We start from the raw sequence: 21,880 nt of genomic DNA on the forward strand, positions 1-21,880 counted from the left end.
GAATTCCTTGGTGCTTTTTTGCATCCAGCTGATGTTAGTGGATTAAGTTGTTTCTGATAGTGATTACTAATACTGAGCGCTTACCCTGTGTCAGGCCCTATTTTAGTACCTTACATGCATCAGCTCATTTAATCTTTACCAAGCCTTTTGTGCTTTAGGTTAAGTAACTCGTCCCAGGTCACACAGCTAGTATGGGACAGATACGCAAGTTCAATCCAGGCAGTCTGGCTTCAGAGGCCAAGCTCAAAATCACCATGCCCTACTGCCTATACAAATGTAGTGTGTCTAAAATTGAAGAAATGATTGGTTGTCTAAATTTTTCAATTCTTGAAATTCCTTGCTATTTTAAATTATATCTGTATCAGTGGTGTTTTATTTTATCTCTGCAGTCTCTGTTTTCATCTCATTCTGTGTATCTCATATCCAAGCTTTTCTTGTACTGAGTTCATAATATTTTTTTCTATGACAATATGCAGATACTTTTGGAGAATCTGTCTGTCCTCTGTGTTCTACTTTCTTCCAGAGTAAGTTCATTTGTCTTTTATATGATTTTTTTAGGCTATTTATGTTTCCATAGTAGCCACAGCATTTCTTTTCATCTTAATATGGACAACTTCTTTTTGATACAGTGTGAGTGAATCCTCACACCCTTCCTACCTTATTTATGACCAGTCCTTCTCCCCTCAAGCTACAGTTTGAGTATTGGGTTCTCTTTTCAATCTTTTCTGTAGTCTGGAATAGGGGAGTGAATAAGCTCAGTGAGGCTGAGTATAGCCCCCAGTTTAGGGAACCTCTGCTTTGTCTTCTGAGATCCTGTTACCCATCCTATGCTAGGCATGCCCAACCAAGTGGGTATCCAACTCCCTTGGAGTTTGATTCTCTCATCCATCTGAGCACAGTTCCTTTGAGAGACAGCAAGCCTTAGTAGCCAGAATCCTGCTGGGCTTCTACTCACAAGGGTTTTTCCTCAGGCTACTTATTTACCTTGCAGGCCACATTGCCTGAAGGATTTTGTTGACTTACCTTCCTTGCTCGATATTTCTGGGGATTGGGTTAAGGTCAGGCGCCATACCACACTGTCTGTAGTTCAGAATCTTATGTGTGTTTGTGTGTGCATCACCTTGAAGTTAATAGCATAATTTCCTCTTTTTTTGCTTGGTTGGTGGTGAATTTGGGAGATTAAAAACAAACAAATAGGAAGACGTACTTTGTTCATTGCATTAGGGATTGGGGGAGAGAAATTATGTGTTTATGCTTCACTCTGTCATCTTAATTCAGTTATCTCACTGTCTCTTTATATGGCTATTTCTTATGTTGGCCTTTGGTAAAGAGCCAAAGTGCACTAAATTGATTCACAGATAAAGCTTAGAGAAACCTAGAGTCAGAGGGTCAGGATATACCTTAGATTGGGTACTAGATGATATTCGGAATAGTTGTGATTATGATAATTGTGGTAATGTGGAAGAATGTCCTTATTCTTTTTTTTTTTAAATTAATTTATTTTTGGTTGTGTTGGGTCTTCGCTGCTGCACGCGGGCTTTCTCTAGTTGTGGTGAGCAGGGGCTACTCTTGGTTGCGGTGTGCAGGCTTCTCATTGCGGTAGCTTCTCCTGTTGCGGAGCACGGGCTCTAGGCGCACGGGCTTCAGTACTTGTGGCTCGAGGGCTCTAGAGCGCAGGCTCAGTAGTTGTGGCACACGGGCTTAGTTGCTCCATGGCATGTGGGATCTTCCTGGACCATGGCTCGAACCCCTGCATTGGCAGGCAGACTCTTAACCACTGCGCCACCAGGGAAGTCCCTGTCCTTATTCTTAGGAGATGCACACTGAATTTTTTTGAGATAAAGTATCATGTCTGCATTTTATTTGGTCAAGAAAAAAAGGCAAAATATTAATTGTTGAATCTACATGGTAGATATATAGGTGTTTATGGATAAGTATACTATCCATTCAACTTTTATGTAAACTTGAAATTTTTCATAATAAAAATTTGGGTTCCTAGGGAGAGAATGTACCTTAATACCATTGATCCTGAAACTCTAGTTTATGAACCAGCTACTTTAGAATTTTGACTTGATGTTTGTTGTTTTTTGTTAGCTATTAGGGGAGGGAGAGCCTGTGATCCTGCTTCAGTCCATTTATTTCTTTTCAAAATTGAAGATCTAACTTGGTTGTGTGGGTTAGAGCTCAAAATTAATATTCCTTTTGGATGAAGGTATGGGAGTCAGTCAAGTACAGTGGAATTACACCATACCTGTGCTTAGTTTATGTGAATGTGGCCAGACTTGTTCCATCAAAATACTCAGTGTGTATGTCTAGGAGCAAGGGTGAAATTTTTTTCTTTCATTTTGGTTCAGTTTCTCAGGTGTCTTAGAGAGTATCTCACCACATTCAGTTAGTCTAGTTTTTAAACTGTGTTTTCGTGTGACATGGCCCCCTAAATGCAAGCCAGTCACTTCATTTCATGTTCACATCTCGTGGTCACTTAGTGATTTCTCCTAATATTAGAGGGGAAAAACAGAGTCTTGAGTTGGACTTAAATGAAAGATAATGTGTCTGTATACTTTATAGATGATATAAGGGATTTTTGTAGGGTAATTGTGAGTATATGTAATTTTTACTTTATGTGTTGACTTTGGAACCTACCTTGCCCACAGATTCTTCATTTAAGGTTGTCCCCCAAACAGAGTAATTAAAGCATTAGAAATTGATAATTAGGTGAACTAGTTTCATCAGGATGAGCTGCTAGCTACTTGCTAGTAATGTGACCTTAAGCTGGTCACTTTTCTAAGCCAGAGATTCGTGGTAATAATATTTGGCTTATCTAGCTCCTGGGGTTGCAATATGGATCAAATGAGATATGTCTAAACATGAATTAGATACTAATAATTAGGTATTCAATTTTAGAGAGTTAAAAAATAGTTGTCATGAGTTTTTTAGATCATAATAAGTTATCACTTATGTAAGCTATCACTACACTAGCTTTTGATGATTTTTAAAAAAGCGTTAATAATATACTTTAATCTATTTCTGTCTTTAAATATAAGATGCCACTTTAAAGTAGCAGTTTCATTTCCCTCAAGAGTAGATTTGATTTTATGTAGGAATGCCTTTAGCTTCTTTACGTTGTAGTGATAGATGTTTTTTTCCCTCTCATTTTTGAAATTTGTTATAAATTAGTAACAAATCAAAGAATTTTTATCAAATAAAGGAAATTTTTGTTGCTGGGGTTTCATGAGTGAACTAGTCAAGGGTAGTATGGACACATATCTCTCCATTTTTTAAAAATAATACATCTTTATTGGAGTATAATTGCTTCACAATGCTGTGTTAGTTTCTGTTGTACAACAAAGTGAATCAGCCATATGCGTACATATATCCCCATATACCCTCCCTATCCCACCCTCTAGGTCGTCGAAAAGCACCGAGCTGATCTCCTTGTGCTGTGCTGCTGTTTCCCACTAGCTATCTATCTTACATTTGGTAGTGTATATATGTCGATGCTACTCTCACTTCGCCCCAGCTTTCCCCTCCCCCCGTGTCCTCAAGTCCATTCTCTGTGTGTATGTCTTTATTCCTGTCCTGCCACTAGGTTCATAAGTACCATTTTGTTTTTGTTTTTTTTTTTTTAGATTTCATATATATGCGTTAGCATACGGTATTTGTTTTTCTCTTTTTGACTTCACTGTGTATGACAGACTCTAGGTCCATCCACCTCACTACAGATAACTCAATTTTGTTTCTTTTTATAGCTGAGTAATATTCCATTGTATATATATGCCACATCTTCTTTATCCATTCATCTGTTGATGGACATTTAGGTTGCTTCCATGACCTGGCTGTTGTAAATAGGGCTGCAATGAACATTGTGGTACATGTCTCTTTTTGAATTATGGTTTTCTCTGGGTATATGCCCAGTAGTGGGACTGCTGGGTCATATGGTAGTTCTATTTTAGTTTTTTAAGGAATCTCCATACTGTTCTCCATAGTGGTCAGTTTACATTCCCACCAACAGTGCAGGAGGGTTCCCTTTTCACCACACTCTTTCCAGCATTTATTGTTTCTAGATTTTGTGATAATGGCCATTCTGACTGCTGTGAGGTGATACCTCACTGTAGTTTTGATATGCATTTTTCTAATAATTAGTGATGTTGAGCAGCTTTTCCTGTGCCTCTTGGCCATCTGTATGTCTTCTTTGGAGAAATGTCTATTTAGGTCTTCTGCCCGTTTTTTGATTGGGTTGTTTTTTTGATAATGAACTGCTTGTATATTTTAGAGATTAATCCTTTGTCCGTTGATTCATTTGCAAATATTTTCTGCCTTTCTGAGGGTTGTCTTTTCATCTTGTTTGTAGTTTGCTTTGCAAAAGCTTTTAAGTTTCATTAGGTCCCATTTGTTTACTTTTGTTTCTATTTCCATTACTCTAGGAGGTGGATCAAAAAAGATATTGCTGTGATTTATGTCAAAGAGTGTTCTTCCTATGTTATCCTCTAAGAGTTTTAGAGTGTCCAGCCTTACATTTAGGTCTTTAATCCATTTTGAGTTTATTTTTGTGTATGGTGTTAGGGAGTGTTCTAATTTCATTCTTTTACATGTAGCTGTCCAGTTTTCCCAGCGCCACTTATTGAAGAGACTGTCTTTTCTCCATTGTATATCCTTGCCTCCTTTGTCATAGATTAGTTGATCATAGGTGTGTGGGTTTATCTCTGAGCTTTCTAACCTGTTCCATTGATCTATATTTCTGTTTTTCTGTCAGTACCAGAGTGTCTTGATTACTGTAGCTTTGTAGTATAGTCTGAAGTCAGGGAGTCTGATTCCTCCAGCTCCATTTTTTTCCCTCAAGACTGCTTTGGCTAGGTTCCCATAACTTTTAACTTATAGGTTATATTTTCCTATTTCTAAGTTATTTTGATGGGTCTTATTTAGACCCTAACAAAAAGATTCTTCTATTAGAGTAGTTTTAAGACATAAATGCGTAGTTCTTAGCCTATTATATGGCATGTAGTACTCAGTGAATGATAGTTAATAAGGACGGTGACAATAATGCCATAATTTACTTAGATGTAGTCTAAGTCACAAATTTAAATATTTTTCATTTTTTTCCCTTTTCAGTTTTTCCATGGATGTTGGTGGGGGGGATGGTTCAGGCAGTAATGTGAGCGATGGGGAACGGCAGATGAGGCTTCACTCGCTCGCCTGCTGCTCACCTCCTGCTGTGCGGCCCAGTTCCTAACAGGCCACGGACCGGTACTGGTCCTCGGCCTGGGGCTTGGGGACCCCTGCTCTAAAGTAGCATTTGAAACATTCATGGGTTAGAAGTACTAAAAATAGGACATTAGTAATAAAAAAGTAATTTATCTAGTTATATCTATGACTTACTCCAGCCTTTATTTCTCAACTCTCCAAAAGCCCCTTCTTGATGAACCTGCTTTTTTTTGGGGGGGGGCAGTGCTCAGTAGTGTTATGCAGCCTTGTCAGCTGCTCTGTTGTTATAGGGCAAGATTGGAACCTGCTTGGGGTCATTTATAGCTGATGGTCTGTGTAGACATAATTGTGAGTGCTCAATTTTATTCAAACTTAAAATTCAGTTCCTAACAGTACATTGGTAAGTGTAGTCTTGATCTTAAAGAGATCCTGAAAGATCTCTCTTTTCTAGATTCTTACTGACAGATTCTTACTGATTTTCTAGATTGTTACTGACAAGTAGCCTTGTCAGTTCCTCAAAGATAGGAACTCTCTACTGTTCATCGTTGAATTCCCAGTGCCTGGCACATAGTAAACAAATGAATGAATGAATGAATGTCTTTTGTCCCTCCCCATCCTTTCTTTCTTCAACTTCTGCCTGGCCATTCAATAAAACTTTTAGTATTCTATTGTGGGAATGGAGAGTTTTGTATGTGCTCTGAATTAAAAAGCAAATTAAGTTAAACTAAATGAAAAAGCATCAGGGGAGTGGAATGTGTAAAGAAAATCACTTTTACATGCATGTACATCTTGGTTTTTTGTTGTTGTTGTTCATCTTGGTTATAATTAGCCTTTGATAGAAACCTTTTCTTACTGCTCTTCTAGATAGTTTCCTTGTGCTTTCCATATTTCTTTCTCTCTTTCAAATTTTCCTGCTTGTGAAATCTAGAGAATTGACAGACATTAGAAACTAATATAAGTATCTAGTAAGAGGAATTAGGACAGCTTAGTAACTAAGAAAATGTTTTATTTGTATGGAGAAAACTATTTATAGCTTTATTAGGTTCATTTGAATGATAGTATGCTAGCAAAGGAGTAGCTTAACTGCCTTTATCCCCAACACAATACCCTATAAACTGGATTCTTCCAATTATGACATACCGTTATTTCTGCCTCCCAGTGTACACACAGTATGCCACCAGAATTACCATCCCCTTCCAACAAAATAAAAGCAACTATATAGTTTGTTTTCTGCCAGGCCACTCCTTCATAACCTGACTCCTTATTTGCTGACCAGGATGTATGTTGACTTAATAATCGTTTCTGTGAAAGGGAACCATATCTTTTTAACCTGCCAGTTAAAAAAGTGTGATTCTGTATGTTTTCCCATCAAGGTAACATGGCCGTCCCTGAATTAGTCTTATGTGAAAATGTTGCACGGAAGTTAGACTTCCCTGTAGTAACACCCATTAACTTACTCAAGCATGAAAACATACATGCACAAAATATCCTTATCTACCAATAAGGTATGTTAGCTGCATATTAGCTTTTCCCTTTCTCATACTTGGTATTGAGCTAAATACATTCCAGAAATCTAGATTGTCCTTGAGTATCAGTGCTTCACCTGTCCTTTTGGCCTTTGCGCACTCCCCCAACACTCCACCTGCCTATACACACACAAATGTTACTCACAATTTCATTTTGTATGTATGGACAGCATTGTCAAACATGGCACTTCAGCAGCCCACCTGCAAATCACTGATAAAATAATGACCCACGCTTTTTCATTCAGTCTGTCCAAGTTAGGAAGTGGTTTGGTCTTTGTCAGCAATGGTATTAATATTTTGGGCCTATTTCTTAGGGCTTAAGTGGTGGTGAATTAAAACATAGCTTTGGATTTCTTTGGGTTTAATTTTTGTTGTCGTTGCTTTAGTGTTAGATTTTACCAATTCTGAGGGGGAAAACTAGAACATCTCGAAGGAGAGATGCAAATGCATTATAACTAAATTGTGCTGGCTACAATTTTATAATAAATACTCAGATCAGTTTTAGGATGCTTTGGTTTGTGATAATGAGGTTGAGAAAAGAATTGGCTTATAAAACTGGCATTTAAAGTTCATGAATGTCACAAATTATTTGGAGGTTAGAAATGTAGATGAGAATTTAAAATGTTAATTGGTAATACTGACTGTATGTAAAATCTACATGTGTGTAACAAGTAACGAAATAATTCACAACTACATGCAAGTTAATTTTTTTTCAAATTAGAAACGAAATTGTGACAGCATAATCTTAACCTTTTTGCATTTTATTTATAGTTTTTTTTAATTTTAGTTTCAGTCTGATGGAAGCAAACAAGAAGATAAAGAGAAGACGGTAAGAGACTAGAAAAATCCAATGTGCCTAATGTTTGTCTAGGTACAGCATACTGTAAATTTTACTGTGAACAAGCTTTAATCACCTATGTGAATAACTATTTTATACTTTACATGTTGAATGTAGCTTTTGGCATATTGTACAAAGTATCTTTTAAGATTGACAGCCTCCTGTTTTTGAGGATTACCATGTTGAGAAAGGAAAAGGGATAAAAAGTCCCTCATTCTTGCTACCCCTTTCCTTCCCTCACCTCATTTGCTTTCTTAGATGGAGAAACACAAATAACCATTGTGAAAAGTACAGTGATAGTGTGGGGAATTAGATATGGTGTGCTATTAAATCAAGGAACAGCAATTTTTCCAAGGCTTACATAAATTTGTTGGGGGGGGGTTAATATGCACCTCTTAACTGAAATAATTTTTCCTCCATTTTTCATAGGAAGTTATCCTTAGCTGCTTGCTTAGCATTACTGACCAGGTATTACTTCCATCTCTTTCTTTGATGGACTGCAATGCTTGTATGTCTGAGGAACTGTGGGGAATGTTTAAAACATTTCCATATCAGCATAGGTAAATACATAGTATTTTTGTATTTTTAGCTACTATTCTAGTGCACTAACCTCTAAGTGTTTAACTTTTCCTAATTCTTCATCTCATCATTTTCAAGATATCGTCTGTATGGCCAGTGGAAGAATGAAACTTACAACAGTCATCCACTTTTAGTAAAAGTTAAAGCTCAAACAATAGACAGAGCCAAATATATCATGAAGTAAGTTTTAATTTATTTTTCTTCTTAATATCTGGATCTGATTTACTTTCTTTCAGCCAACTTATGTCTGAGCCTCAGTTTTGAGGAAGCCCAGGAGTATTTGCTAATGGTGTAGCTAATTATATACTACACATAGAGTGACTATCAATTTTTGTGGTTTTTAGCTCATTTTGACTACCATGTTAGTTTTTGTAGTTGTCATGTTTGCACAGCTATAAAATCTGATAAAAATCCTCTTTAGGATGCATTATATTATAGGATGAGGTTTTTTTTTTTTTTTAAAGGAGAGCATACTGTGTAGCCTTCGCTCAGTTTGCATAATACATTCAGTGGCTTGTACAAGGTAGTTAAAGTTCTAGGAATTTCTGTTGAAAGTTATAATAAAGATTTATTTTTTCTTTCTGGAAGATCTAGTAGAATCATGCAGAACTATCTCCTTAGGGAGTCAACTTTTGAAAAATTTCTAGTTTTTTCATTTGTGTGCTTTATTTTCATGTCATTAAAAACATAAGAGTGGGGCTTCCCTGGTGGCTCAGTGGTTGAGAGTCCGCCTGCCGATGCAGCGGACACGGGTTCTTGCCCTGGTCCGGGAAGATCCCAGATGCCGAGGAGCGGCTAGGCCCGTGAGCCGTGGCCGCTGAGCCTGCGCGTCCAGAGCCTGTGCTCCGCAACAGGAGAGGCCACAACAGTGAGAGGCCCGCGTACTGCAAAAAAAACAAAACAAAACAAAAGAGTGATGTTAATCTATTGATACTTCCTGATAAACTGTTTGAAGTTTAATTATGAAAATTGTATACTTCAGATCAGTATTGGTTTAGATACTAATTACACTGCTGTATTGCAAGGGTTTTCAGCAAGGCTGTTTATTATCGTTTCTTTTACATTTGTGCAGTCGTATGGTTATTCTAATTAGAAGTAGTACATTCACTGGTTTAACTAACAGTATGCAATGACACTTTTTTTTAAAATAATAAATTTATTCATTTATTTATTTATGGCTGCGTTGGGTCTTCGTTGCTGTGCACGGGCTTTCTCTAGTTGCAGCGAGCGGGAGCTACTCTTTGTTGTGGTGCACGGGCTTCTCATTGTGGTGGCTTCTCTTGTTGTGGAGCACAGGCTCTAGGCATGCGAGGTTCAGTAGTTGTGGCTCGCAGGCTCTAGAGCGCAGGGTCAGCAGTTGTGGTGCACAGGCTTAGTTGCTCTGCGGCATGTGGAATCTTCCCAGACTAGGGCTCGAACCCATGTCCCCTGCATTGTCAGGCAGATTCTTAACCACTGTGCCACCAGGGAAGCCCCCAGTGATACTTTCTTTGCTGAGTGATATTGTCGTAAGTCACAGTCTACCAGGGAAACAGGTGTGTGCACAATCACAGTCTGGTTTAATAGATGCTGTTATACAATATGTATAAAGTTCTATGGGATGATAGAGAGGAGAATGAATATTTCACCCCATGGAAGTTGGGGAAGGCATGGAAAGAGATGATATTAGAACTGGTCCTTCCAAAAGAGTTCTAGGCTTAAAAATTCCCCAAGTAGAGTTTCTAGCTTAACAACAACTAATATTTTTGAAGCCATTACTATGTGTGGTGGGCGCTGAACTAAGTGCTTTATATGGATTATTTAATGATACATTAAAATTTTTTTGATAAATTTATTTATTTTTGACTGTGTTGGGTCTTCGTTGCAGCACGCGGGCTTTCTCTAGTTGCGGCGAGCAGGGGCTATTCTTCATTGCAGTGCGGTGGCTTCTCTCGTCGTGGAGCACGGGCTCTAGGTGCGCGGGCTCAGTAGTTGTGGCTCACGGGCTCTAGAGCACAGGCTCAGTAGTTGTGGCGCACGGGCTTAGTTGCTCCGAGGCATGTGGGATCTTCCTGGACCAGGGATCAAACCCGTGTCCCCTGCATTGACAGGCGTATTCTCAACCACTGCACCACCAGGGAAGCCCCGATACATTAAATATTGAATCTGTCTCTTCCACTCTCTACCACCACTAACTTAGTTCTTTTATCTGGAGTGTTATAGTGCCTTGTATTATTCTCTTTCTTCAAAATCCTTTGGTGACTAAGCATTGCCTGCAGGTTATATGTCAGACTTTATGGCTTGGTGATATAAGAGAACCTTCATGATCTGTCTCTCCCTATTTCCATCCTCATTTCCCGCCAATTCTACCTCTAGCTGTACTGAGCCCACTTATGTTTCCCTGAGTGTGCTATGGTCTCCTTTTCCTTTGCATATAATTTTTTGTTTCTTTTGTTTGTACAGGTTTTCCCTTACCTCTTTTTCCTCTCTCCATCTGGTGACCTCATCATTGGACAGTGGGCTCCAGTGTCACCTCTGTGAAGCCTTCCCTTGCACATACCACCAAGCACAATTGATTGTTCTTTATTTGTGCTACCACTATGTCATATGCATATAACTACTATCATACCGCTTATGTATATTGCTATGATTATTTTTCTTTTTAAAATTATCTAATTTTTTGACTATTTTATATATTCACATGGTTTAAATTGTAGTAGATATGAAAAGGTAGACAGTAAAAAGTCTCTCACCCTGTCCACTCAGTTCTCCCAAGGAAAAAAAAAAGTGGTCACTGTTTAGTTTCTTATTTATCATTCCAGCTATTTTTATGTATATGCAAGTAAATACAAATATATTATTCCCTCCCTTTTTATACTATTGATAGCATATAATAAGTACTGTTCTATAAGTTGCTCTATTTGTTTAAGAATATAAAAATTTTTAAAGTGGTTTTAAATCTACCTCCCCAGCTGGACTGAGCTTGAGAGCAGGTGCTGTTACTCATCCTTGTATTCCTGGTGCTTAGCACTTTGCCTGTCACAGAAGACAATATGAATTAATGAATAAGTAAATTAATACAAATGTTTATCACAGAAGAATATGTGCAGAATTTTTAATGTACTTGGATTTTTGTTATATTTGTAAGCTCAGCTGTTTCACCAGCCTTGAATAATATGATTTTGATATTGATTGAACTTTTAAGTTGAGAATGGAATGTATTAATTTATTGCTTGGGAATTTCACAAGTTTTGATTACTGTTTAAAACATGAATTTTCTATAGGGCATCCAGTAATTCATGCCACAAATGTTCATTGATTGTGTTCCATATGCCAAGCACCATGGTTGCTTGAGAGGAGGACATAATCAAGAGAATATTCCTTTTATTTATTTATTTTTGGTGTTGGGGGAGAGGAAGCAGAAGGGAATGGGATAAAAAATATGGAAAGGAAGGGTTGGCTTTGGCAAGTAGGAGGGCTTGCCTGAAATAGTAGGGTTAGAAGTAAGGGCAGGTGGTGGTAGAACTTTATTTGTGCTTCAAATAAAGCTTCAAAGTAGAACAGAGTATAGCCAAAGTTTAAAACTGATGGGTCTCTCTTTTCCATGGGACAAAAAGAAACTGGGCCATGCAGAATGGGAAAGGGAAGCAGTTGTTGATGAAATAATTTTGATTAATGGATCAGTTTTGTCATAAGTTTCTTAAGATAATTATATCAAGTTTGTCACTTCCAGAATGGTCACATTCCTTGAATTGTCAACTAAATTCATTATTTGCTTCATTACATTTTCACTCTAGAAAGCTTCCTGTCACTTGTTAGTTTTTCAGGTTTCTAGATTTATTATGTAGTAATTTCATCAGAAGAGTTTAAGATCCTGTGTAATAATTGTTTTGAATTTGTAAGCATTTTGTAGATATAAATTTCCAAAATGTTAGTAAAAGAATACTGAGTAGAGGGAGAATTAAAGAGGAAGGACAAGAGTAGAATTGATTTTTCAAGAATTGTTTACTTTGAATATGAAAACCAGAGAACTTCTTGTATCAAGGAGTGCAGCATTAGCTATTACTCTGTTAGGGTCACTGAGACAGATAGCATGAGGCATTTCAAAGTATTACACCAAATTTGATATCTTAATCCCTAAAGTGATAATGAGCCCTTCTAAATCTAAAATAATTGTTCTCTGTAAGAAGAGTTTTATGTACTTGTAGAGTACGTTAAGAGTTTTAATGCTTATTAGACTATTACTATAAAATGAACATGTGTATATTGTAAATGTTAAGCATTAATACAAAATTTTAATACCCTCTTGGAGAATGCCTAATCAAAATAGCCCAAGTCCTGTAGTAAAGCATATGATGAGGGTGGTTGTTTACATGGATCCATTTTGGATATTTGGGAAATAAAATTTTTTTCATGATGTAACAAAGCTACCAACATTAAAAGGGAAGTTACTTAAGATGATCCCTGCCACCTTTTTCTCCCCTTGTAGGCGTCTAACCAAGGAAAATGTGAAGCCTTCTGGAAGACAAATTGGGAAGTTGAGCCACAGCAATCCAACCATTTTGTTTGATTATGTATGTTTTGAGGTTAATACTATTTTCAGGGATTTTTCTTTTTGTAGTCTTTAAATCAGCACCAGTGGAAATAGAATGATGTAGTTTAAAAATGTTTGATAGTTCTAGGGGACAAAAACTTTAGCAAATGAAACATTGTATGGTTATTCTAAAAACAAAATTTAGTATGTAATATGTTTAACACATTGATCTACTTTTCTAACAATAAGTGACAGTGCTACTGTTATTAAACAGACTAACATTGTCTTGTGTACCACATTTTGAGTTATAAAAACATTAATAAAGTGATGCATTATTTGTTGATTTTAGTTTTTAGAAACATTTGAACAGCATTTCATTGTGATTCAGATATAACACTTTCATGTTTAGAAAGAGATTTCTAAAACACATTTGACATAAGTCTAGCCTCTATAATTCCAAAATTCAAGTTTGGATGCCCTGGAATTATTTCCTAATTGGAAATTGTAGCCTAAGAAAATATTTTCTAAGGAAATGATAGAATAGTAGGTTTTATATAAATACACAATGGAAGGAAACTAATTTTAAGCATTATTTCTTTTGAAAAATAAAAAAGTGTAGCCATTATTTAGTTAGCACGATAAAAGTTCTCTTTTGATTAGTCAGTGCCTTTTATTCTTTGTTGCTGTCTTCCAGATCTTGTCACAAATACAGAAGTATGATAACTTAATAACACCTGTAGTAGATTCATTGAAATACCTCACTTCGTTGAATTATGACGTCTTGGCCTGTATCCTTTCAGGTGAAGTAATAACATAGATTTCACGTTTCATAGATCTTAGTGGTGAATGTTTTATTTTCATTCTAAGTTCCTTTAGCAACCATCTGAGGTTGATTCAGTTGGCTGATCGAGAGGTTGACCAGTTGGGAGTTTGTGTGTGTGTCTGTGTTGTATACTGAGAAAGACAATGTTAAGATTGCTAAATATCTTTGATATAGTTAGAATCTGCTTGCTGAAAGCTGGGAAAGAGGCTAAAAAAGAAAAGTTGGTACTACAGTGAGTGTATTTTTCCATAATTGGTAATAAATTGGAGCTAACAATTTATTTTCCAAGGGGTGGCTTTTTGTTGTTGTTTTAGTGGTCTTTGTTAGGGATGTGGTGACAAAATTTTTTCTTAATATATGAAAGATTGTATCATTGAAGCTTTAGCTAATCCAGAAAAGGAGAGAATGAAACATGACGACACAACCATCTCAAGCTGGCTTCAGAGTAAGTATTTTTATTTTTCCAAGGATGAAATTTCCATCTTTTGTCATTGCTATGCTATGTATTCTGTTACCTATGCTAAGAGCCTATTTGTCAAGTGCTCTTGAGAATATCTAGCCACTCAACTTGTTCTACAGAGGGTCCATGTCCTTGGCTGTGTAAGGAGGTTCATATGGTACTTAATTCATTTTCTAACTCAAGAGGCCAGTATTGGCTGTGATAGCATTTGGGCAAGCATTACTGGGGAGATGAAAGTTCCCATCCATTCTGTTACTTTAGAAGAATTAATCTTTTTTTTTTTAAGATTTTTTTCTTGATGTGGACCAATTTTAAAGTCTTTATTGAATTTGTTACAATATTGCTTCTGTTTTATGTTTTGGTTTTTTGGCTGTGAGGCATGTGGGCTCTTAGCTCTCCAACCAGGGATCGAACCTGCACCCCCTACATTTGAAGGTGAAGTCTTAACCAGTGGACTGCCAGGGAAGTCCCTAGAAGAATTAATCTTAAGGGAACTATTCTCCCTTCTCTCCTTTCCATCCTGAGGTTCCAGTCACCTTAAAAGAACAAAAACTTGGTTGCTTAACAAAAAGCCCTAGCCCTGTTATTTTTCCTTGTACCTTTGATTTCTAGCAGCCAGTTACATTTTCTTTCAACCTGTTGTGTCTCTGGTAGCTGAATCTTGCAGTAGCTTCCCATTGCTCTTTGAAGTCTGCAATCTGTAATAAATCATACAAGTAAGTTCTTTTGGAATCAGGTCCTTTCTATACTAGCCTCATCTTTTGCCCCTCCCTAATATTCTAGGTTCCGTTAATGCTGAACTTCTTGCACTTTCCATGGCCTTTTGCACATGTTATTCCCTCTTCTTGGGGTACCCTTGGGGTACCCTTCTATGCCCACTCATCTCTTCCAACACATTTTCTACTTATTCATTAGATTTCAGCTTAGAGGTCACTTTCTTTGGAAAGCTTTCCCTGTTAACAACCCAAAAGTCAGAATAAGGTGCCCCTCTTCTGTACTTCTATGGAACTTTTTATTCATTGTAGTTATTTTAGTTTAGTTTTCTATCTCTCTCTGGACTGTAAGTTCCTTGAGGGCAGGACCTGTGTTTTGTCCATTGTCCTTTAGGTGCTCAGCAAATAATTCTTGAAAAGGCTGGATTGAACCCATGCCCCCTGCATTGGGCGTGCCAAGTCTTAACAATTGGATGGCCAGGGAAGTCCCACCTGCTCTTGTCTTGAGTGGGGTTTTCTCGCTACTAATGGGATAAGGACTCTTGGCTAAAATTGGTCTTTTGATTGCTTCTTGGTCTGGCAATGTTTCCTTGCCCCTCCACAACTAGTGGCGTGTTCCTAGATAAAATGAGATTTTTTTGTGTGACTCAGACATTTGAGGGGCAGGTGTTTTGTTGATCATTCAAGTTTACTGAGTTATCTGCAAGATTTTGTTGTGGCCTAATTAACGTCACAAGTTATGGAATCAGGCCGTATAAGTTTGAATCACTGTTCTACCTCATACCAACTGTGTGTCCATGAGCAAGTTACGTGACCTGTCTGTTCGGAATTTCCCTCATCGATAGGTTTATACCAACCTGAGATAATTACTGCAAAGGTTAAATGAGATAATTACATAAAGAGCTTAATAGATTGCTTGGCATATGTATGGTCAATAAATATTAGCTATTATTAATTATAAAATTCTGTTCAGTGGCATCAGCAATACAATTTTTCCCACCTCATTTTGTTTTGGAAATTTCGTTGAAATAACACTTAATATTGTGCTTTTTGTTTTATGAACTGTTTTTTAAAAAGCCCTATTCCTTTTTTATCTCATATAGGTCTGGCTAGTTTCTGTGGTGCAGTTTTTCGTAAATATCCAATTGATCTTGCTGGTCTTCTTCAATATGTGGCTAATCAGCTAAAGGCAGGCAAAAGGTATTCATAGCAAATTATATGTAAATGAAATTCAGTAATTAGAGTACTTCTGCCGGTATTGGGATACTGGCATTGCTATTATGTTGAAAAACTGTTTGTTGGTTGTAGGCTTAAGAAAATAATTGCTCACTTATTTATATGGAATTCTTTAATTAAAAGAAATAACTTAAAATATGCAGAAAGAAATGTAATATTTGGCTATATGTGTAACTCATTAAAGTAACTAACTCACTTTGACTACCTGTTAGGCTTTTGAATAAATGGTTGATATGGTATATTGTAAATCCTCTTATGGCAAAACTCACTGCACTATTGATTATGCTACTGGACAGTAATTGGCCTTTACATTGAACATTTGGTAGGAATGTGTTTATTTTGAGGGTATGTATAGTATCTTTAAAACACAACTATTTTTTGAATTTAAACTTCAGAGATAGGTAACACTAATGCACCTTTTGGACATTGTCTTCTTTTCTTTATAAATACTGAGTTTTATTATTTTATTCTGGACCAATATCAGTGCTTAGAGTTTGAATTAGAATGTATATTAAACCCCATCAGCAATAGACTGACTAGACTCAAAAGAACTGGAAATGGTTTTCAAAAGCTTTCTGGTAGAAAGCAAACAGAAATCTGTAAAGCTATCTGGTGCTCCAAACAAGTATTACCTAAGTAATTCTTGACAGATTATTTTGGTTTAGGGAAAGCTTAAAAAAAAATTAGGTTTGGGATTTAATCCGCATATATCACTTGCTTTATACTCATCTATCGGCCATTTGTATACATTTTACTCTTCTGTGTCTGTATAGACCAGGAAAACATCACATTACTTTTAAATCTCTAGTTCAGTTTTCTGTACTGTGATATAGTTTTTGTGACCATCTAATGAAAAGATTGTTTAAAGGAAAAACAAAATATTTCATTGGTACTTGTTGCATACTTATTTGAAGAGGGCCCTCTTGTTTTCAAAAACTATGTTTAGAGAAGCAAGGCAAGTTGAGAGAGTAAGCACTTAATAAGAATCTTAGAAAACTGTTCCTTTGTCTATTAACTTGTGTCTTGGGTATATCTAGCTTTACCTTTCTTTGGAAAAACATCTGTATTTGTTCTGTAGGAAAAAATGTTTTTCCTTATCTTCATTACTTAACAAAGTAAGGAAGATCTTGGAAGTCATAAGGTGTTATTTCCATTGACAGTCCTAAACTTTGAGAATTCAAATGAATAACTGTCGGCACAGTAATAAATATGTGTAAGGCAGGCCACTAAACTGTCATCTTAGGCTCAAATATCACAACTTGGAATTTGCATTTCCTTCCTTTTTTCCTTTCTCCTCTCCCTCCCTCCATTCCTCCCAAGTGTGTGTGATTGTTTAAAGAGATGACTCTATACTATCAAAAAATATATATTGAGCATCCTGTACTGGAGGATAAAAAAAAATGTTATGAAGGGCATTATTGGGTTGGCTGCTAAAAATGAAATATGACCTGTATATTAGATAAAAGTATTGTATCAGTGTTAGGTTTACTAAAGTTGATAACTATTGCTGTGGTTATGTAAGAGAATAGCGATAGTCTTAGGAAACACATTAGCAATTTTAGGGGTAATTAGGAATTTTAGGTACCTCTAAAATGATGTTACTTACTAGATAAGTTACTCTCACATAGTTCAAGAAAATTGTGAGAGAGAGAGAGAGAGAGTGTGTGTGTGTGTGTGTGTGTGTGTGTGTGTGAGAGAGAGAGAGAGAGAGAGAGAGAGAAGATGGGGGAGAGAGAGAGAAAACAGAAATGATAAAGTGAACGGGATGTTCACAATGTTAATAACAGGTGAAGTAGGGATAAAGGCTATGTGGGTGTGCTTTGTACTATTCTTATCTTTGTATCCTATCTGTAAGTTTGAAATTACTTCCAAGTAAAAAGTTAAACATATTACATGCCCCAAATATTTATATACAAATAATTTAGGGATTCTTAGTATATTAATTACAATTCATTTTTACTTTTATGTTTGAAGTTTCAACTATAGACTATTTCTTATTTTTCCTAAATAGTTTTGACCTGCTTATATTGAAAGAAGTGGTACAAAAAATGGCAGGAATAGAAATTACAGAAGAAATGACAATGGAGCAACTAGAGGCCATGACTGGTGGAGAGCAACTAAAAGCTGAGGTTAGAATTGCTCTTTTTGTTTAGTGACTCAAAATTCAAAATGTATGCATGCTCCCTTTTAAAATCGCATCAAAAAAAATAAAATACTTGGGAATAAACATCACCAAGGAGGTGAAAGACTTATAAGCTGAAAACTACAAAACATTAATAAAGGAAATTGAAGATGATTCAAAGAAATGGAAAGATATCCCATGCTCTTAGATTGGCAGAGTTAACATTGTTAAAATGGCTATGCTACCCAAAGCAATCTATAGATTGAATGCAATACCTATCAAATTACCCATGACATTTTTTACAGAACTAGAACAAATAATCCTAAAATTTATATGGAACCATAAAAGACCCAAAATTGCCAAAGCAATCCTGAGGAAAAAGAACAAAGCAGTAGGCATAACCCTCCCAGACTTCAGACAGTGTTACAAAGCTGCAGTAATCAAAATGTACGCATGTTCATAATAAAGAATTTAAACAGCACATAAGTACATAAAGCTAAGTGTCAAAGCCATACATACCCTCCTCTTAAAATCGCCCCCACCTCCCTTTTAAAAAATGCGATATACTAGTTATTTTAACCTTTTTAAAAAAGCTGAAACAGTGTAAAAGACAGTAAGTAATACATCTGGAGGGAAATAAATATCAAATCTTCTGTGGTCCTTGATACCCCAACGGGCATAAATCTGACAGTTGTTGACTCTGCCCCACACTGACTAAAGGATAATCCTTTATAAGGGACTACATGGTAGAAAGTGGAAAATATGTAGAAGTTTAAAGACAGTTGACAGTTATCTTTAAGCCAGTGACTAAAGCCAGTGGCAGTAATAGTGTCAGTAAAATAAATTTGTAAAGAGAGGGAAGGAATGTAGAGTGTGTGGGTTTGTTGTCTTCAGGATTGTAACCAAACCCTTTCTGTGTTTTTTCTTCAAATCAGATGGCATGTGTTATGTACTGGTACACTGGTAAAGCTATGTCTTCTCTTTTGCAGGGTGGTTACTTTGGCCAGATAAGAAACACTAAAAAATCCTCCCAGAGATTAAAGGATGCACTATTAGACCATGATCTTGCTCTTCCTCTCTGTTTGCTTATGGCTCAGCAGAGGAATGGGGTAATCTTTCAGGAAGGTGGAGAGAAACATTTGAAACTCGTGGGAAAGCTCTATGATCAGGCAAGTTAAAGTGGCCTTTGTGTTTCTGTGGGTTTTTAAATCTTGATAGTGGAAAATATAGAATGTGATACAATTTGAAAAATGTCATTTTGCACATCATATATATATCATATGATATATATTATATACAATATATAATATGTAATTATATAATTATGTATATAATAGACATTCTGGAAATTGGGACTCTGCAAATTATGATATTTAAGAGATGGATCTAGGGGATATAATAATATGTATAATGTTTTCAGTTAAGTAGATAACTTCAAGTTGTTTGCTCTCATCTTTTCTGATCTCTGGAAATCTGGAATTTCAGCCACAACAAAGTAGATATGATCTTCATTTATAAAATATATTTTAAAATATTAAGCACCAAAACCTATGGTTAGCCTACAAAATGTGTTTAACTGTCACCAACTGTATTACAAGGAAATAAAAAACATCATGCATATTTTATAAAGTTTTTGACTTTTAAGGGCCAAGGAAATTGACTTGCATATACATAAAATTGTTCTATGTGATTTAGATAAATATATTCTGCTACTAAAGGTGGTGAACAATAGCTTGGAACTTGAGACCTTGGTTGACTATTAAAGTCTTAGATTAGTCAACTTTTCAGGACTTGGGTATCTTTTTTGTAATATGATTATATGATTAAGTTTGTAGATTGTCTCCAAAGTTCTTTCAAGTAGTAAAATTTGAATTCTTAATTGTTAATCAAAATATTGTTAAAATATATCTTAGTCATTTTGGAAAATGTTATGTTGGTTTAGTAAAATGGTAGCACATTTGTGTTTTTTGTCTTATTTTTTAAATTTAGTGTCATGATACCCTGGTACAGTTTGGTGGGTTTTTAGCATCTAATCTAAGCACAGAAGATTATATAAAGCGAGTGCCTTCAATTGATGTGCTCTGTAATGAATTTCACACACCCCATGATGCAGCATTTTTCCTGTCTAGGCCAATGTATGCACACCATATTTCGGTAAGTATAAGTATCTTTGCTGCCATTCAGGAATGATTCCACGTTACTACTTAACTGTTTTATTTGTAAATGCATTTTAATTTGACATAGAGAGAGAGAGTTGCTCCTTTGTTAATGCTCAGCTCTGTGCAGTGGGCAATGAAAATATCCCCTTTAAAAAGTAAGTCTTACTAGTTCTATAATTTTATTGTTACTACACCACCAGTTGTCCAAGTTGATGTCTTATGGGCCCTCTAGAACTATAGTTCTCCAACATTAGTGCAGCTCATCAGGGAATTATTAGAGAATCACCAAGGAAGCATCTTAAAAACTCAACCCCATGTCCATAAATTCTAATTTAGTAATTTGAATGGTACCTGGGGATTTTTGTTTTGTTTTTGTTTTTTTAACAAGCACTAGATGATTCTGATGCAGGCGAATGTGGTACGTCATTCTGAGAAACACTCCTCTTGAATACAGAGAATCCTGTTTCCTCAGTGACAGTATCACTGTCAGACAGTTGACTTGCTATTACACGTACTGCCTTGAAAGAAATAAAGACTGACAGATTTAACCACCCCCAAACATTCTAAATACTCTTGCACTCTCTGTTGTGTAACTTCTAGGAAAGGTATATTCATGGCTCTTGTTTTATTCCTCTCCACCTAAATGAAACAACTGACAACAAACAACAACAAAAAGCAAACTAGAGCCCTCCCAAGCAGGGTATCCTGTTAGTGACTGTATTGAAATTCAAGTAAGGTTGTGGGGGAAGAGAAGACAGCCCTCCTTCCTTTTCTCTATCTGCCACCTGGACTCTTCCCTTTAAAGCAGTTACCTCTAATAGGAATTTACTTTTCCTTTTCCCTCAGGGCCATGGTCAGTACTCTGTTTGGAAACTGTGGTACTTCCCCACTCTGACTGGAGCCCAAGCATATTCTTCATTTTTCTGTAGGCTTAGATTCTGGCCCTTCTGTTTATCTGTTGTTGTTTTTTAAGTCTGTGCTATGCAAGGCTTTCACTACAGATTCTGAGGAAGATCTTGTTCCCTTATCTTTAAGCAGGCTCCCTTCTTGTTCCCCGTGGGGATACAGGGCTGTGTAGTAGAGTGGGGGAAAAGGTGCTGAGAAATTTGGGATCTAATTGATCATTTAATCAACCATCAGCTGTTAGTGTTTACATATCAACTGCTACAGTCTCACACTTACCCTCTAACAACTAACTAAATGTTAATTGATTCAATTACCACTTGTAATACTGTGCTGTACTCTCTAGAGGGAAAAAGGGAATAAGGGAGTAGGATTGGGCTTCTTCTTCTCCTTTAGACTCTCTCAATCCAGAAAATTGTTATGCTCTCTTTGTGTAGTTGTGTTTTGTGTTGTCGCCCCACCCCACAGTAGATCAGTCTCAGCTATACAACAGGGGACCTGATTTCTTGAAGGACTGAGGTGGGAGAATTGCTTCATCTCAGAAATTCTGACCTGCCCTGTGCTATACTGAGAAGTGACACACTAATCAGCGCTATTGAACCCTAGCAAACAGGAACACCTGGTTGCCTGAGGTTGGCTGAACTTTTCCAGGTCAGAAAATGGAGCAGGTCATTCATACCAACAGCTACTTTTTCCGTAGCCTGTGTAAAATATTGTGTCTTTGTCATTTAAGAGATAAAAATATCTAAACAAAGAAGTGTCATTTTCCTTTCAAGTTTGAGGAGAAAAACAGAGAACTATACAGA

At 36.5% G+C, this 21,880-nt stretch overlaps 1 protein-coding gene across 14 annotated transcripts in view; it reads left to right on the plus strand.

Annotated features, from left to right (window-relative positions):
* Nucleotides 1–21,880, plus strand: part of THOC2 (THO complex subunit 2) — a 103,079-nt gene that overhangs the window by 54,890 nt on the left and 26,309 nt on the right. For all 14 annotated transcript variants that reach the window (XM_022561832.2, XM_022561833.2, XM_089904117.1 and 11 more), the window contains 10 exons: nt 7,516–7,557; nt 7,996–8,126; nt 8,224–8,325; nt 12,614–12,698; nt 13,353–13,446; nt 13,846–13,926; nt 15,758–15,854; nt 17,902–18,019; nt 19,002–19,181; nt 20,002–20,166. In XM_022561832.2, coding sequence (XP_022417540.1) covers nt 7,516–7,557; nt 7,996–8,126; nt 8,224–8,325; nt 12,614–12,698; nt 13,353–13,446; nt 13,846–13,926; nt 15,758–15,854; nt 17,902–18,019; nt 19,002–19,181; nt 20,002–20,166 — 1,095 coding nt within the window. The remainder of the gene's footprint in view (nt 1–7,515; nt 7,558–7,995; nt 8,127–8,223; nt 8,326–12,613; nt 12,699–13,352; nt 13,447–13,845; nt 13,927–15,757; nt 15,855–17,901; nt 18,020–19,001; nt 19,182–20,001; nt 20,167–21,880) is intronic.

The sequence above is a fragment of the Delphinapterus leucas genome, chromosome X (assembly GCF_059928025.1).
Source record: "Delphinapterus leucas isolate spDelLeu-1000000601 "Yukka" chromosome X, BTC_Dleu_Yukka2, whole genome shotgun sequence".
NCBI lineage: Eukaryota > Metazoa > Chordata > Mammalia > Artiodactyla > Monodontidae > Delphinapterus > Delphinapterus leucas.